The sequence below is a fragment of the Octodon degus genome, unplaced genomic scaffold, assembly GCF_000260255.1.
Source record: "Octodon degus isolate 3935 unplaced genomic scaffold, OctDeg1.0 scaffold00072, whole genome shotgun sequence".
NCBI lineage: Eukaryota > Metazoa > Chordata > Mammalia > Rodentia > Octodontidae > Octodon > Octodon degus.
The window spans coordinates 2,683,042-2,700,105 of record NW_004524648.1 but is presented as its reverse complement, the minus strand read 5'-3'; the positions used below and the strand labels follow the sequence as shown (position 1 = coordinate 2,700,105).

At 51.2% G+C, this 17,064-nt stretch overlaps 1 protein-coding gene across 1 annotated transcript in view; it reads left to right on the top strand.

The window, feature by feature from the left end:
• The window catches only part of Nxn (nucleoredoxin), a 158,001-nt gene that overhangs the window by 137,801 nt on the left and 3,136 nt on the right, over positions 1-17,064 (top strand). The window contains exons 6-7 of the mRNA XM_004635361.2: positions 12,601-12,780; positions 14,528-14,652. Of these exons, the coding sequence (XP_004635418.1) occupies positions 12,601-12,780; positions 14,528-14,652 (305 nt within the window). The remainder of the gene's footprint in view (positions 1-12,600; positions 12,781-14,527; positions 14,653-17,064) is intronic.

Below are 17,064 nucleotides of genomic sequence, written 5' to 3'. Positions count from 1 at the left end.
GCCCCAAGTGGAGTAGATTTAAATGGAAGGGTTCCACCTCGTGATGGTAACCACAGCCACGCACCATCAGTGGGAATTCACTAGGAGTGGGTCTCATGCTTCCTGAGAGTGGACCAGATGGGATTTATGTTGGGAACAGCTGAAGAGCAAGGGGTGCTGATGTCTTGAGGAATCAAAAAGTGTCGGCCATTTTGTAAGGGGGCTGAGATGATTGACACTTGTCCTGTGGGGTGGGGAAGCTGGTGCCAAGCCTCCCTTTGCCACTCTGCTTAGTGAGGAGGCCTTTCCTGTTAGGAGCATTGTGTTTCCAACCACCACCTCATCATTATATCATCTCACTTGTCAGAGGTTGGGAACTGCCCTTCCCTGGATGTGCAGGCTGTTGAAATGGCAGGGGTTGTTGGTGATCAGTGCTAAGGCTGTCACCTGAAGCTAATGCAAGTAACTGCTGTTATAATCCAGTACATAAGGGCCGGCCAGATAGCTCAGCAGACTAAAGCTCCTGCTTAGGCAGAGCACAGCAGCTGGGATTCGATCCCTGGAGAGCCAGTCCTGCCCCCAGGGTGTGCTGAGACAGCGATTGAGACTGGGCATGGTGGCGCTCACCTGTAATCCCAGCGCTTGGGAGGCTGAACACAGGCGAATCACTAGAGTCTGATCTACGTAGTGAGACCCTGTAGACCCAGTGCATAGCCAGTCACAGGGAGTAGTGTGTGCTCCACTGTGTTCATTGAGATGCTGCTGACCATGCTTGGAGGATGAGTCGCACAGAAGAGACATCTCACAGGCACAAAGCAGGACCCTTTGTGATTCTCCTCAAGCTCAGACGGAGGGCAGAGGCTGGGAGGCCTGTCTATACAGTGCTGGCAGGGTTCAAAATTAAATTGATGGTTTTATGCCAGCCCTCAGGAAACAGAAAAGGGAACACTCCTCTGTAATTGTCCAGTGGTCAGCGTGTAAATATTGCACACAGACAAGCTGGGGTAGTTGGGGGTGGCCCAGACAACCAGAAAGCCGGAACCACAACGGGAGGAGAGCAGGCAGGGCTTCCAGAGGCTCATGCATTCAGTGCAGCTTTCAGTCATGACAGTGCGCAGGCGAGAAGCACAAACATGACCCTCAGCTACAAAGTACCCTCCATTGGGGATCAGAAAGCTGATGTGGAAAGACCCTGTCCCCAGGCAAGCAGCAGCTAGGCAGCCACACTGAGAGAGAGTGAGATTCGTTTGGAGCCCAGCTCGGCCTGAGCATGCTCTGCAGCCAGGCCCCTCACCTGGCCCCGCCTGCCAGCCCCACGATGTCCACATCTCCTGCCATCTGCTATCATCCTCTACTTTTCCAGCTCCTCACCTCCTACTTCCTCATTCTCTGGTTTCCAGTTTCTCCCTGGTGTAGTATTTCATGCCCCTTGTTTACTTGACCTCCTAGACTAAGCCTCAGAATCCTTCTCAAGGAGCATTTAATGGAATAATCTCAGTTCAGAGGAGACTTGGGCTTAGAGCTATTGAGCTACAGGAGGTGGCTGTGCAGAGGGCCTTACAGAATGGGTAAAGTTAGATCGGAGCTGCAGGATATTGCGGGACAAAGGTCAGAATAGGAATGCCTGAGGTGTGCCAGAGTGGCACAGGGGGTGACACTGATGAGGCCACATGCAGAAGGCTTGACCATCATGCTGAGGTCCTTGGACTTGACCCTTGAACACTGAAGCCAGGCTGGAAGAGAAGCCCCAGAGGCAGGTCATTCACTTCCTGAGCCTCAAGATGAAGTTCAGAGCTGTGCTGCCTGGATGTGCAACTTCATCGTGCAGGCCTGCCGTGGGGAGAAGGGTGCCAGCCCCTGGGACACAAGTGACCCCTCCCAGCTTCCCATTGTCACCTCTTCCCTTCTATTTAGTGGCAGTCAGAATGGGGGGGAGCCTATAATCCATGCGCATTTGGTAGCAGATTGCTTGTAGCAGCACAGGCTGTCATTAAGTTCTTATGCAGCTCTCTGCATCTTACTAGTCAGAAGCTGTTGTTCTCATGGGGACCAGTCCGGGCACCAAAACAAAAGAAACTCACCCCCTGTTGTGGGCAGAAGGGTGGTGAGAACTCACTCACCTCTGGGGTCCCCCTCAGGCTGGACCCAGAGCACAGCAAGGGGGTATGTGAAGTGGAGCCAGCTGGGAGCTCACCCTTGACCACACACCGGCATCCTGAGCCAGTGCTCTTCCTCTGTTGTCCCCTTTTCCTGTTCATCTTCTGGCCCATTTCTCCAGCAACTTCATTAGAGGGAATATGGCCAGCTGTCCTGAATTCCTTTCTCCCTTGTTCCCGCAACACACCTGTGGCTTCATTAGGCTCTGTGTCTCCACATCTTCATGTGTTTATGTGCCTGTTCCATCCCCTTTCCTCTTTCTCATTAGCATTTTTATCCTTCTTTTCTTCCCCCTCCCCCTTTGGTGGAACTAGGGGTTGAACTCAGGCTCTTGCACTTGTTAGGCAAGCACTTATTCTACTGAGCCATCTCCCCAGCCAATCCTTATTTTTTAACTTTTTTCCTTTGTTCTCTTACAGACTTGTCTCTTTGATCTTACCCTCTCTCTGTCTCTGTCTGTCTTTGTGTCTCTGTCTCTGTCTGTCTCTCTGTGTCTCAGTCTGTCTGTCTCTGTCTGTCTGTCTGTCTGTCTCTCTCTCTCTCTCAGGATTGAACCCAGGGCCTCTTGCATGCTAGGCAAGAGCTCCACCACTGATCCGCACCCCAACCCCTCACTCTCTTTCTTGCCCCGCTGTGTGTCTGTCAGCTCTTTCTTGCCCTAACACTGAGCTACAGATGGGTGCCTCACGACAGAATTGCATTGCTTATCACTCTGGAGGCTGGAAAGACCAACTGGAAGAGGCTGATGATTCGGCTTCTGGTGTACTCACCTCTCTGACTTGCAGCTGGCCACATTCTGCTCTGTCCTCAAAAGCCACAGGGAAAGAGCTCTAATGTCTTGGGACCTGACTTTTTTTTTTTTTTTTTTAAATACACGGAATCTCACTGTGTTGCCCAGGCTAGTCTCAAGTTCATATGTTCAAGTGATCTTGCTGCCTCAGCCTTCTGAGTAGTTGGGACTCCTTCCCTGACCCCCTGCCTGGCTTTGAATTTCTAATTGCTTAAAAATATCTAGGAAAATATAGAAGCTTATTGTTAGGGTCTGTTGGGCCTACTTAGAAACTTAATTCAACTCTTTTAAATATTTAAAAGTGATTTATTCCTTTAAAATTCTCAAGATAAAGGATAAACCAAATGTTCTGAGGTGTTTAAGTGTATCTACTAATGCCAGTAAATTTGACATAAATATGGAAGTACTATTAAGGTATTTTAACGTAAAAGTCACAAATATGCATCTGTTTCTTAATCATATATTTTAATGTTGGAATCCCAGGATAGACCTGTTAGGCCACATTTTCTTAATCAAAATCAAATCAGGAAGATAAACACCAAATGTTTCACTGTGCTTGTATTTTTGGCACACAAAAACACAAATACCACGAGCCTGACTTGTGTTTCTAAACTTACCCAGACCTTCCGAAGTTTGAAACTTGCCCATTTATTAAGGGAATAATTATTCCGTTTGTGTCATTTTGAAAGTGTCTTCCAGTAGGGCTGACATAGCCAGCATTTTGGCCCCCCTGACAGCCTATTTATAAGGACTGTGTTCTTGCCCTCAATTAAGATGGCCATCTCACCTTCAGAGCCCCTGCAATTCACCTCTGTGGTGTGATTGCTATCACTCCTCCACTCTCTAGTCTTTGAAACTGCAGCTCCCAAACAGGCTTTGCTAGCCTTGATTAGATTTTGCTTTTATTTTCTTCTTTCAATATTTACAAGTCTCCCATCTAGCTCCAAATACCTTTAAACTTGAAAGAGCTCTATATTTGTTCATACTCTTCATAACATCATAAAACTCTTGACAATCATTTTTTATTGAATTCTGAATGTCTGAGCTTTCTGTGACACCATAGTTATAACTTCTAAAGTCATCCACTGATGCATTCTTGTGTACATACATGCATGGGCACAATGTGCCCACGCAGAGTCTTGGGAGGTCACCGGCACATCCTCCAGGGCTGTCTCTGGGTGCACATGTGCTCCCTGTGTGACACTGCCTGAGTGCCCTGGCTCGTAGTCTCACTCTGCATGTTTCTCCCCATGACCATTCTATGTGATAAAAATACCTTCCGGAGTAGTCCAGGGCATTCCCCTGCCTACACCGCCTGGGCCGCCTGCTCTCCCTGAGCTGCCTCCGCCCAGCCCTGGCAGTGTGCCTTGGACAGAGGGAGTGACCTGACCTGACAGTCACCTTATGTTTTTTTGTGCTATCCTAGCAGACAATGTGTAATGCAAGAGGAAACCGGAGCCCTCTGTGTGGCCCGGGAGCTGGGTTGAGAATGTCCCTGGATTCTGAGTTTCACCCTGCAGTGTGAGAGATGCCTTGAAAAATGCTGCCAGTTCATTAAGGTGGGGACACCTTAAGTCACTCCTTTCCTAGGATGGCAGTACCTGCTGTAGGCCCGGGTGATGAGTTTGCCCTGAGCTAGACGAGTCAATATTCCTGCTAATGTTAGGGGGAGCAAAAACTGGGGCCTAGCCTAGGCAATTTAGTGACTTAGCAAGAATCTGTCTCAAAATCAAATATTTAAAAAGAACCATGGATGCAGCATGTAGCTCAATGTGAATGACCTGGGTTTAATGCCCAGTAGTTCAAGGAAAAAAAAAAAAAAAAAAGCCCTTGTCACTAGGTCCCTTTGGTACCCTGGATTGAGCCCGACTGTGAGAACCAGCAGACTTCTCAGGGCCAGGCGCACTCACCAGGAACTGGCATCTGGCTCGCGTCCATCTCCTTTGTCTCACCAGTGTAGCCGGCTTCCCCTGAGTTAGGGCCTCCCTGCTCCAACTCCCAGGCTGGGGAATTTGCAGCCCTATAAGCTGTTCAAAAATCCCTTTCTAAAGAACCCATTTAGACACACTTGGCAAGAGGCAAATCCTATTAGCAGTTGTCTGAGCAATCCTGGGCTTTCAGAGAACACGGTGTTCTTTGCAGGGAGACTTAGAGCCCTTCTCTTTTGGGCTAGGAGCCCTAGCAGGTTTTCTTCCTGGCTCCTCCATCCTTGGGATTTGAGAGAGAAGACAGCCTAGGGCAGTGATGGTGAGAACCTTTTAGAGCTTTCAGTGATACAAACAGCCCCCTGGGGCCATAGGTCCACCACCACTAGCCTAAAAGCTGCACATGGCCTGCGGTGATACCAACCTGCCCAGCAGGACCATGCGCATTTGGTAGCAGATTGCTTGTAGCAGCACAGGCTGTCATTAAGTTCTTATGCAGCTCTCTGCATCTTACTAGTCAGAAGCTGTTGTTCTCATGGGGACCAGTCCGGGCACCAAAACAAAAGAAACTCACCCCCTGTTGTGGGCAGAAGGGTGGTGAGAACTCACTCACCTCTGGGGTCCCCCTCAGGCTGGACCCAGAGCACAGCAAGCGGGTATGTGAAGTGGAGCCAGCTGGGAGCTCACCCCTGACCACACACCGGCATCCTGAGCCAGTGCTCTTCCTCTGTTGTCCCCTTTTCCTGTTCATCTTCTGGCCCATTTCTCCAGCAACTTCATTAGAGGGAATATGGCCAGCTGTCCTGAATTCCTTTCTCCCTTGTTCCCGCAACACACCTGTGGCTTCATTAGGCTCTGTGTCTCCACATCTTCATGTGTTTATGTGCCTGTTCCATCCCCTTTCCTCTTTCTCATTAGCATTTTTATCCTTCTTTTCTTCCCCCTCCCCCTTTGGTGGAACTAGGGGTTGAACTCAGGCTCTTGCACTTGTTAGGCAAGCACTTATTCTACTGAGCCATCTCCCCAGCCCCTCTGGCATTTTTTGTAAGCAAATCTCAGTACAGAAAGGGCTGGTGTGGGTTGCTTGGAATAGGCCTCAGCTGGCAAGGACAGGCTGGGGGCAGTGTGCTGTTTTATTTTGTATGTCATCTTTAATTCTGAGACTATAAAAGGGCTGGTACAGAGAACTGTAATAAACACTCATTGGCTGCCACCCCAAATTGACGTTTTTGCACAAATGTTTAAAATGTGAACCAATGAGCCAAGGCCCTGTGCTTAGTGCCTAGCACCCCACCACCAAAATAAGGAAAGACATAAAGGAGCAGGGAGCACTATTACAGACAAAGGTGAGCGCTCCTTTACTCTCCTGCCTTCTTCCTTCCTTGCCCTGGGGAAACACTGCCCTATGTTTCATGCATAACTTCGTAAGCTACTTTCACACTATATGTATTAATGTTATACATAATAGCATTTTGTGCAACTTGCTTTTGCTCACACTGTTTCCAAGGTTGATCCTTGTTAATATTTATATCTGGTTCATTTATCTTCAGCGCTGGGAAGTGTTTCGTTGTATGCCTCTATCATTTGTCGATCTGCTCCATTGTTGACGGATGGTTGCTACTTGCTAGATTTTCGGTATTATGAGAGCAATGCCGTCCGTGTCTTCCTGCCTGCTTCCTGGCACAGGTACTGGCCCGGGCATCTTGGGATCTGCCCGCCCAATTCAAGTAGGTCCCGGCCATCCCTTTGATCTCCCTTGGGTTCCTCTGAGCTTCCCCACCCAAACCACCTGCTCCTTCCTGTCAGTGCTCTAAGCAAGGGAGAGTTTTGGGGGTCCAGTGAGCAGAACTGGCCGTTGATTTGGCTGAGGCACTGGGTTCCTGTCTCAGCTCTAGGACCCTTTAGTTCTGATTTCCATTTTATGTTAATCCACATAGTATGACCCCATTTAAGAAAACCCAAATGTGTGAGCCCAAGCACCATCTGCTGCAGCCTCCTTCAGGCCACCTCCCCACTGTGTTCTATGGAACTGTGTTCGGGTGGTGCTGCTGACCACCTGCCTGCCCTGCACCCCAATTCCTCAGTGCCTCCAAAGCCTCCTGCTGAGTCCCTGGACCCAGAGACTCCCTTGGGCTCCCCCTCCTCACCAGCCCTGCCATGCAGCCCCTCCACAACCTACCCTCAGCCCCAGACAGGACCACCCACTCTGCAGCTTGGGGGCTAGATTCTACAACAGCAATAAAAGAAATTTTGAAATAAAAAAAAAAAAACCCAAATGTGTCTTATCTCACCCACAATCTTTTTTTTTTTTTTTTTTTTAAAGTACAGGGTCTCAGTACACAGATCAGACTTGTAGTGATTCTTGTTTCCAGCCTCCTGAGCGCTGGGATTATACGCGTGCCACCATGCCCAGTCTCAGTCACTGTCTCAGTGCACCCTGGGGGCAGGGTTGGCACAGCACACTGGTGATTGAACCCTGGTCCCTGCATCTGCCTAATCAGGTGCCTTAATTCACTGAGCTATCTGGCCGGCCTTCACCTATGTTCTTGCCTTACTAGCACAACCCTTTCCACTTCCCTTGGCCTCGCACATATACATAGCTGTAGCATACACATAGCACTTATAGTCTGCATTTTTTCCTTAATGTACTGCAAAGCTCTTGTCGCAGTACTCATGATAGCTGTTGTCATGATTGCATGGTCTTTTACCCTATGATGCACCCTAACCTGTGCTTCCAAGGCAGGATCTACTTTTTTCCAATATCTGCTCCCACTTGCTGCAGTTTTGGGGGCATGATCATCATCCCCTCAGATCACACTGCTGTCCAACTGTAGAGAAAGAGAGGTTATAAGCGCCCTGTCTCCTTCATTTTCTCTCTGGGGTCCTGGAGGAGTTCAGCTTCTTTACCCATGTACCCGCTTCCCTTCTCTCAGCTCCCCCACAGACTCTGTTAGTAATAGAAAAATAAGCTGAGTGTGGTGGTGCATGCCTGTAATCTAGCCACTCAGTAGCTGAGGCAGAAAGGTTGCAAATTTTTGAGCCCAGCCTGGGCAATTTAGCAACCCTCTATCCCAGTATAAAAAATTAGAAGGGCTGAGGATAAAGCTTAGTGGTAGAGTGCTTGCCAGCATGGACCAGCCTCTGGATTCCATTCCTGGTATTTGGCAGGGGGAGGGGGAAAAAGAAAAGAAAAACTAAATCCTCAGTACACCTGTCTTTGAGATTATTCTGAACACTCGCAGATAGGCTCCTCCCGGGATAGGGAGTTTGGAGCTGGCTGCATGTCTCCTTTCTTCTTTGCCTTGACAGAGATGGTTGAAGAGACTCTTAGGTGTGGCTCCAGGACCAGCCCAGCTTCCCAGGCCTGGGGATTGCGGTCAGCTCCCTCTAGGAGCATACGGTATATATTCTCAGCCCAAAAGTTAGGCTTAGGTCGGTTCAAGTAAAAGACCTCCAGCCCCATTCTTGACAGACATGACTGCTATTGGAACTCCGTGATAGTGACATCATCTCTTGTGTTCTTTAGCTGGCTTCCTCCAGCCCAGCCTGAGGTTACTGCGTGTCTCCCGAGAACAAGGCCCCAGTTCCCTGCACCTCTGCCTGCTCGCTAGCCAAAGCACTAGCTTAGAGATGACTTTGGAAAAAAAAAAAAGCTGATTTATAATAATAATGAGTGGTTATGGAGTACTTACTGTATACTAGGTATTCTGCTAGCAGGATCTTAACATCTTGTTTATTTCTCCCCACAATCAAATAAGATAGGAAACTCATTATCCTCATTTAGCAGCTGTGGACATGAGGCAGGAAGAAGCTGAGGAACTTGCCTGGGTTTCCTTAGAATCCTAATTGTGATTGTCCCCAGCTACCCCTGCCATCCAAGCTGGGAAATGAGGACTCAGTGAAGCAGTGATGAGTGCCCTTTGAAAAAACCTGAGGGAGGGGCTGGTGAGATGGCTCAGTGGTCTAAAGCACCTACTTAGAACAAGCTGAGTTAAGCAAAACACAGGGACCACGGTTTGATCCCCAGCACCACATGCCAGCCAGCCCCTGCCCCCTGGTGGGCTGAGCTGGCCACACACACACACACACACACACACACACACACACACACACAAATAAAAAAAAAAAAGTAGTTTAAAAAAATAAATAAATAAATAAAAAACCTGAGGGAAGCCCCTTACTGTTCCAGAAGATATTCTGTGAATGGCATCAGTTAGAAATTTGCCACCAGATGTGGTAGTGCACACCTGTAATTCCAGCACTCCGGAGGATGAGGCAGGAGGGCCACTGTAAGTTCAAGGCCAGCCTGAGCTACAAAGTGAGATCAAGGCCAGCCTGAAGTGCACAGTGAAACCCTGTCTTAAAAAGAGAAGTTGCTGATTCCTTTAAGATTCCTCTTGCGGCTCCCCTCTTATTTTCTCTCAAGAAGTCTTGACTTCAGAGAAACTGCTTCAGGGACTATATGACAGGGGAACAGAAGGAAGAGGAGATCATGGTCACAATCTCCATCTCCACTGCCTCGGGGAGGAAAGAGAGGAAGCAGGGGAGTGGTGCAGGGAGCTGCCTCCTGGGGACTGCCCAGCCTTAGACAGCAGCATCTCCAGCCAGGGGCTGGAAGGTTCTCAGCAGAGGCAGCAGGCAGCAGTCTGGCAGGGAGACCAGGGCTCCTGTGCCACCAACATGACTGCTGACAGCCAGGGTCACCTTGGGTGGGCAACTCAACGATAATGGTCCTTCCTGTGGCCACCTGTTATGATGGCTAAATGAGGCAGCATCCGCATCATGCTTGGCAAGAGCAGACACCACACCCCCAGAAGCAAGCTCCCCTTCGCTAGTTGTCTGATTCAGTGGGGAAGGACTAGGGCTGAAAACCAAGATCAGTTAAAGGGACAATGGTCTATATGCTTTCCCTACCCATGAGCCAAACCCAAGGACGCATCTGGATCCGAGTGTGGTTGTGAGGGTCTTACTCTTCTGTTATGCATCACAGTCACGTACCTGCCACTGCCCTGTCCCTGTGTACCTCTCTGTTTTGGCCATTGGTGCCCAACGCACCAAAATGAAAGAAGACTTTGTTTTTTCATGGCTGAAGAAACAGAGGGGAAAACCCAGACCCACAGGAGCTGTTCCTTGACAGAGTCAGCTGGGGACTCCGCAGCAGCTACTTGGGGGCTCCAGTCCTTGTTTTGTTGCCCTTGTCCACATGGACATGGACTCAAGCCATAGTTGTGATGGCAAAGTAGACTCAGAGAGAAGCTGAGGCACTGACCCTGGCAGTGGGCTGCTTGGCCATCAGCTTTTCCTTCCTGTCTGTTCCCCACCTACCCTCTGTGGCTGCCTGTCCCCCCCCATACCAACTCGGCATCTCAAGACCACTGCTGTTTCTGGTCACAGCGGTGGACGGGCTGTAGTTTGCCCCAGTGCTCCTAATTGCCCAATTTCAGAAACACATCAGCTCTGATGGAGGAACTCTGCCAAAGCTTTATTGGGATGTGGTAATATGGAGCACTCGTGTGCAGCTGACTCAAGTCTAGGCCCTGATCCCAGGGAGCGAGACACACTCGATGTGGGCCCAGGCCTGGGGAAGGGGTGCAGCTGTTGGGACAAGGCTGGAAGAACCAGGCTCCCGGGCTCTGACGCACAACTTCTCGGAAGTCCTGTTCCCTGCCAAGCGCACCTTAAATGTCCCCGGGGAGTGATGGCTGCGTATGTCTGTGTGTAAAGTGGCAGCAGTGGCAGTCCTGGAGCCCACTTCTCCCTGACACGTCCAGCCACTTCTAATAGGTGTGAACATAATGGATTCATTTATTCCTTTTGAAGACAGGCCCACCACTGCATGCCCACTGGGCTGGCTGCCGCAGCAGGTTACAAAGCACCAGGGCCGTCTTTCGGGTACTTGGCCATCCCCCCCACGGAGAAGTAAAATGTCAGTGGAGCAAATTACTGACCAAATACTCCGGAATCTATAAATATTAAATTTCCCTGGCTTTCATATAAAATTCAAGCTCTGTTCTGGCCTGGGAGGGGAGGTGTCTGGATAGCATGAGGGAGGGGGGACAAATGCCAAAGGAGAGACAAATGTCCCCAGAGGATAAGGGGGAGGCTGACTCTCCGGTTGGTGGGGGGCAGTCCTGGCCAGAGGAGAAGCAGCAGGGAATGGGCTGTGAAGAGAAAACAAGCGTGGACAGACAGGACTGTCATCCAGGAGGAACCTTTCTCAATGTTTGCTGGAGGTGTCCTGGTTGATGGGGTGTGTGTGTGTGTGTGTGTGTGTGTGTGTGTGTGTGTGTTTTGCAGGCAGGCTCTATGATGCATTTCTTACTCCAGCCCAGGATCCCTGGCACCATTCCCTCTGGTGACTGCCCAGCATGTACTAGCACCAGGCAGGGCTGAGCCGGGGGTAGGGCACAGAAAAAGGCTCTGCTGACTCACAGGTAGCCAGCTGTCCCCTTCCCTCTCTTCTGCTGCCACAGCCTGGGCCCCAGGCCCCTGCTCACTAGGCCTCCAGACTGTGTGAAGACTGTCCTCCCATTGGTTGCTTGTCTTGTTGTTGTTGTGTGTATTCTTATGCCACTTCAGTCAGTTCTAGACTCCCTCTAGGTGGGAGGTCTCCTGCGACTTTAGCAAGGCACCAGCAACTACCTTTGCCAGTATGCCAAGACCTTGTACTGTCTTCCTTCTCCTCCTTCTCCTTCTCCTCCTTCTCCTTCTCACCATGCTAGGGATCACAGTGAGGACCTTTTGTATATTAGGAAGGTGCCTACCATTGGACACACCCCTGAGCTATATGCTCAATTCTCAGGGTTTTTTTCAATCCTAGGGATGGAACCCCCAGAGCCTTCCAGGCCTTCACACTGAGGAACATCCCCAGTCCTTTTAAAATTTATTGTGGGGGGCCAGGGAGATAGCTCAGTGGAATAAATGCTTGCCTGGCAAGCGCAAAGTCCTGCGTTTGATCTCTTTTTATACCACCAAATAAATAAATGAAATTATTTTGGGACGAGGTCTTCCTAAGTTGCTAAATTGCTGAAGATAGGCTATCTCAATTATTATTCTTTAGTTGCTGGGACAAATACCCGACACTCAAAATGAAGGAAGGAAAGATTTATTTAGCTCACAGTTACTGGACATCTCAGTCCATACTCAGCTGGCTCCAAGGCAGGGTGGCACATGGCAGAGAACAGAGAGCAAAGGGAGTGGCAGCAGCTCAGGCAGCTAGCCGGCCTCTCATCCCTCCTTACATTGCAATTCAGATTACCTACCCCAGGGCAGATGCAGCATCCACACACACAATAATCAATCACAAACTCCAGAAGCCACCCCATGACTGCAGGAGGCTTTAGGGGGACAACTAGACAGCAGGCTCAAAACTTGTAATCCTCCTGTGTCAGCCTCCTGAGGGTTGGGACTATGGGCATGGACCACTGCCCCAAGATGTGTGCCCTTCTTTTTTAAAAGAGCATTAATCATTGCTCTTAAAGAGTGGAAAAGGGTAAGAACTGCAGCACCTTTACCCTGTTGACACTGAGGACACTGAGGCCCCCGAGGTCCTGGCAGAGCAACTGCCCAGGGCTTCTAGAGAGGTTCCGCGCGGATCTGAGGAAGTACTGTAGCCTCTGAGTGGCCAAGCCTGGATGCAGCCCAAGCCTCTAGGGCTCCAGGCTGGGATTCCTAATTGCGAGCGTGCCTCGTGTCCCCCATCTGGCTACCTCTCTCAGCTGGTGGCCGAGTGAGCACTCTCTCTTGCAGGCATCCCCACGCTCATCGTGCTGGACCCGCAGGGGGAGGTGATCACGCGGCAGGGACGGGTGGAGGTGCTCAACGACGAGGACTGCAGAGAGTTCCCGTGGCACCCCAAGCCTGTGCTGGAGCTCTCTGACTCCAACGCCGTGCAGCTCAACGAGGGGCCCTGCCTCGTGCTTTTTGTAGGTATGGAGCTCAGTGGCATGGAGCCTGGGGGGGGACGGGCCATGGTGGACCTCCACCTGGGACCCCACTGGAATGCTGCCTGTCCTGGCAACCTCTTCCTGCCCCTAACAGGGCTGAGCTTGAGCCTTTGTCTCTGTGCTGCAGCCTTGCTTTTGACCCCAGTGATGTATTCGTGGCTCTGCCCCTGGGGGAGGTGGTCTGGGAGCTGTTGCTGCTGAGCCTCCCACAGCGGGGCTGTGTGAAGACACCCACATTACCATCCCAGGGCCCAGTGAGATGAGCCATATTGCTTTTGTAAACTGAGCAACACATCGTTCTAGCTAAGAACTATGCTGCCCCCAGCCTTGGGATTTGTGCTTTCTTGCAGCCAGATTGGTGTACTAGACCCTGGCTAAGATGGGCCATGCCTCCTAGTTGTTCCTGACTGCCAGCGGGGCAGAATAGGTGTGGCCTACAGGAGGCCCTCACCCGCCCCCCCCCATGAACAGAGCCATTGTTGGAAAGAGCAGGGCTGCACACGCAGCAGCTGCGCAGAGCAGGGCCCCCTCGGGCTATGGCTCACCCCAGGCTGCTTCTGAGCTGTCTGTGCTCAGGCTGTTCCAGGCCTCAACAGCTGGCCCAGGAGCTAGAGAGACATGGTTCTTCCGTCCTTACTGACCCCTGGCATGGCTGTTCTCATCTAGGGCAGAAGGACAGGAGAACATCCATATTACAATCCCTGGGGCCCAGTGAGATGAGCCAGACTGCTTTTCTAAACTGAGGATCACATAGTTCTAGCCAAGAACTACATTGCTTGCCTGCAGCTGAATTGCTGTACTAGACAGCAGCTGAGAGGGGCCATACCTGCTTTGCTGAGCGACTGGGGAGCAGCATCCTCCTCCAGTTTCTAAGGTCTGGTTTGGGGAACACCGAGAAGGGAGCTGATAAGCAGACACAAGGGAATTCTTAAGCAACTGGACTTGTAGGCTGGGCCTGGGCTTGGGAAGGAAGGCGCTTTGGAGAGAGGCAGCCTTGGGGAATCTATGCTGGAACTTCTCTGCCATCCTAGGGTTAGTTAGGAAACAATTCTGAACCCAGGGACTATTAGGTACCACATGGCCATCAGCAGAAATGTGGCAACAAGGTCCCAGAGAAGCAAAGCAAGTTGGATAATGTCACACACAGAGTAGGTGGGGATTCAGAGTGTGTCTTGCCATCTCTGTGTGCTGTGGGCCTCTTGAATAGCAGTGCTGTTGGGCGAAACCCTGGGTAGGCGCCTGCTGCGCCCTCCCCTGCTTTTGACACGCTCACCCACTCTCCATCAGTACTTCCACCACTTTCACTACAAGGCCAGAAGTCCCAGGTCATGGCTTTGCATTCTGTGATGAAGAAAAACACCAAGAGGGACCTCAGGTCCTTGCTTAGGGGGCAGCTCAGCTTGTAGGGTGGGTCTGTGGGGCACTCAGTGACAAAGTGTCTGCCCTGAGCATTGGTACTAGTCCCTGTGGCAAGTTGTCCCTGGTGAGTGAGTACAAGAAAATACTGTATAAATGTTCTCTGTTACTGCTACACACGTATGTACACAGGTGTGTAGACAGCTTGGGTGCACGCGGGAAGTCAGACCTGTGTCTAAGACAAAGTTCTTTTCCACTCGGGCTGCTCACAAGGGCCTTTCAGTAGCTGAAGCCCAGCACCCAGGCCTACATAGTGGGCACCACCATTTAACAAGCCACAGTTTTCTGTCTTTTTCTCTGTTCCTCCATCACAGATTCTGAGGATGATGGAGAGTCAGAGGCAGCCAAACAGCTGATTCAGCCAATAGCTGAGAAAATCATTGCCAAGTACAAAGCCAAAGAGGAGGAGGCACCGCTTCTGTTCTTTGTGGCTGGGGAGGTGAGTGTGTGTAGGGGGTAGGGGAAGGGGATGGGTCTGGCCCCGGCAAGGCTGGCTCAGCAGGGGACTTCTAGGACATGAGTGACACTGGCCTTGAGGGGGCCTGAAGGGACCTCTGCGTCTGTGTTGACTCTGCTATAGACAAATGTGGAAGCAAAAGTGTGTTGTTTGCCAAGGAAGACCATTTGCTACCCCTGCTGTTTCATGTTTCCTTCCTGCCTACCAGCAGCCTCAGAACAGTAAGAAGCCCTCCCAGGGCTGCTACTCACCCAGGCTGTTGGGGAATCCCTGCCACACACGTCTGCCATCCACTGTCACTCTGGTGCTAGGTCAGAACAGGCCCTGGGTGCTCTACGCAGGGTCCACTTGTTAGGTCTTCCACACCAGCCCGAAGAACCCAGCCTTCCTTAGCCCACGGCAGGGATCCATTGACCACAGCTGGGCTCCGCAGTCACCCAGCCAGCCCAGAGAGAGCAGTGAAGTTGGAAACTGTTGTTGTTCCCAACCCCCACCATCAGAGGCCTGGCCCTGAAAGGTCTCTGTTGGGCTAGACAAGACAAAGGACTATTCCAGGCACAAGAAAGCAGGCCCCGGAATGGTCCCCTGTGCACAGGTGCCAGCATGCCTTGAAGAATGGGAACCTGCATCTCGCAGACAGTGGTGTTCTGCAAGATGGCCACCCAGCTCAGGCGTGCCCCTCGCTTCCAGGAAGAACCCTCTGCGCATGCTCACTGCCTCCTACCCAACCCCAGCGCCCCCTGAAGCAGGCGTTCCCCAGTACTCAGTGAGGCCATCCAGTCCTGCATGCAACCCCTCTGCACCTCCAGTTGGTCGGAGGTTATTTCACACTGCGTTTGGATCCCAGGAGAGTAGTGAAGAAGACGGGCTGGCCAGACACCCTGAGCCACCCATTCATCACTCCTCAATAGCTGCCTCTGGCTGCCCTCCCAGGGGCCCCTCAAAAGCAGCTCAAGCAGCCTTACTCAGCCCTGGTGTGGAGGGAAACAAAGAGGGTTCACAAGCCCTGCCTCAGGGCTCACCAGCCGCTTGCACAAAGTGCAGTGAGCTGCTCTGCATGTATTAAACTCTAACCCCTGGAGAATGGCTGCGAAGAAAAGATGGGTGCAGAGCAGAATGGGCTGAGGGCTGTGGGGCGGGGATGTAGAAATGAGGCTGAAAAGGAGCATTTGCAGGTTTTCAGGATCCCAGGCAGCCAGCCAAGTGCTTCACCTGCCGTCTCTCCTTTGTGTCTCATCTCTCTGGCTGGGAACCTAGCCACTGTTCCACCTCACAGAGGAGGGAATAAGGCTCGACTGGTCGAGGGACCTGTGTACTCCCTCCAGGATGGCTCTGGGTGCTGGTACCAGCTCACTCTTTGCCTCAACCCTCGGGAGGGAGCTCTAGTTAAATCCACTGGGCAGGGACTGGGACCTCGGCTTGGAGTGGTGTCTTGTCCAGGTCACACAGGAATGGGCAGAGAGGGCATTGAAGTTGAGAACACAGTGACCCCCAAGACAGTGCTCTTGGTCCATGGGCTCTAATACATGGACTCACTCATGCCTAGAAGGAGCGGGGAGGGTGGGGACAGGAGGAAGGCTGCCTGGATGCAGAAGGCTGAGCAGAAGTGGCTGTGTTGTCCACTTCTAGTCCCCACCTGCTCCAGTCTTGCTGTGCATTTCCTCGGGGCCTCTGGCATCAGTGGCTTCCTTGGTCCCATTCTCTGTCCTCAAGCTCAGAAGCAAAGCAGTGAGAAAGGGGGCAGGGAAGGGGGACAAAGAGCTGAAGCCTCAGGCACTGACTGAACCCAGGTCTCTGGCCTAGGGCCAAGGGGACCCCTTTTTTCTATCTTGCCCCTATCCCCTGTGGCAAGCAAGACTCACCCCTTCAGGAGCCCTAGGGGACATTATAATTCATCTCCCTGTGATTTGTGCAACAGGAGGTGGGGAGGGAGGCAGTGGAGCCCTGGGCTTGCTCTGGGCTCCTGGTGGGAATGAGATGCGCAGTTTTGTGCAGGTGCCGCCCTCTGTGTATCGTGAACAGTTTTTGGTAAGAGCTTTTGTTGAAGCCCTGAACTGGGTGAAGATTGCCAGAGATGTTGAATCATTCAGCATCGCTGGGAGGAAAGACTATCACTAACAGTCTTCCTAAAGATTTGCTTTTTGAGAAAGTCATGGTTTAGGGTTCGCTTTTGTTTCTCTGTCTCAGAAATCAGTGAGCTGTAAACACGTCTCCTCCTCACCTCCATTTAAGGCCAGGAACAATGTAAGCCCCCCCCCCTTTTCTTGACAGGATAACTCAGGTACTTCATTAAGTTTATTATTTATTTATTTTGTGGCATCCGGGATTGAATCCAGGGCTTTTGCACTGAGCTACATCCCCAGCCCTTTTGCTTTTTATTTTGTTTTTTTTTTT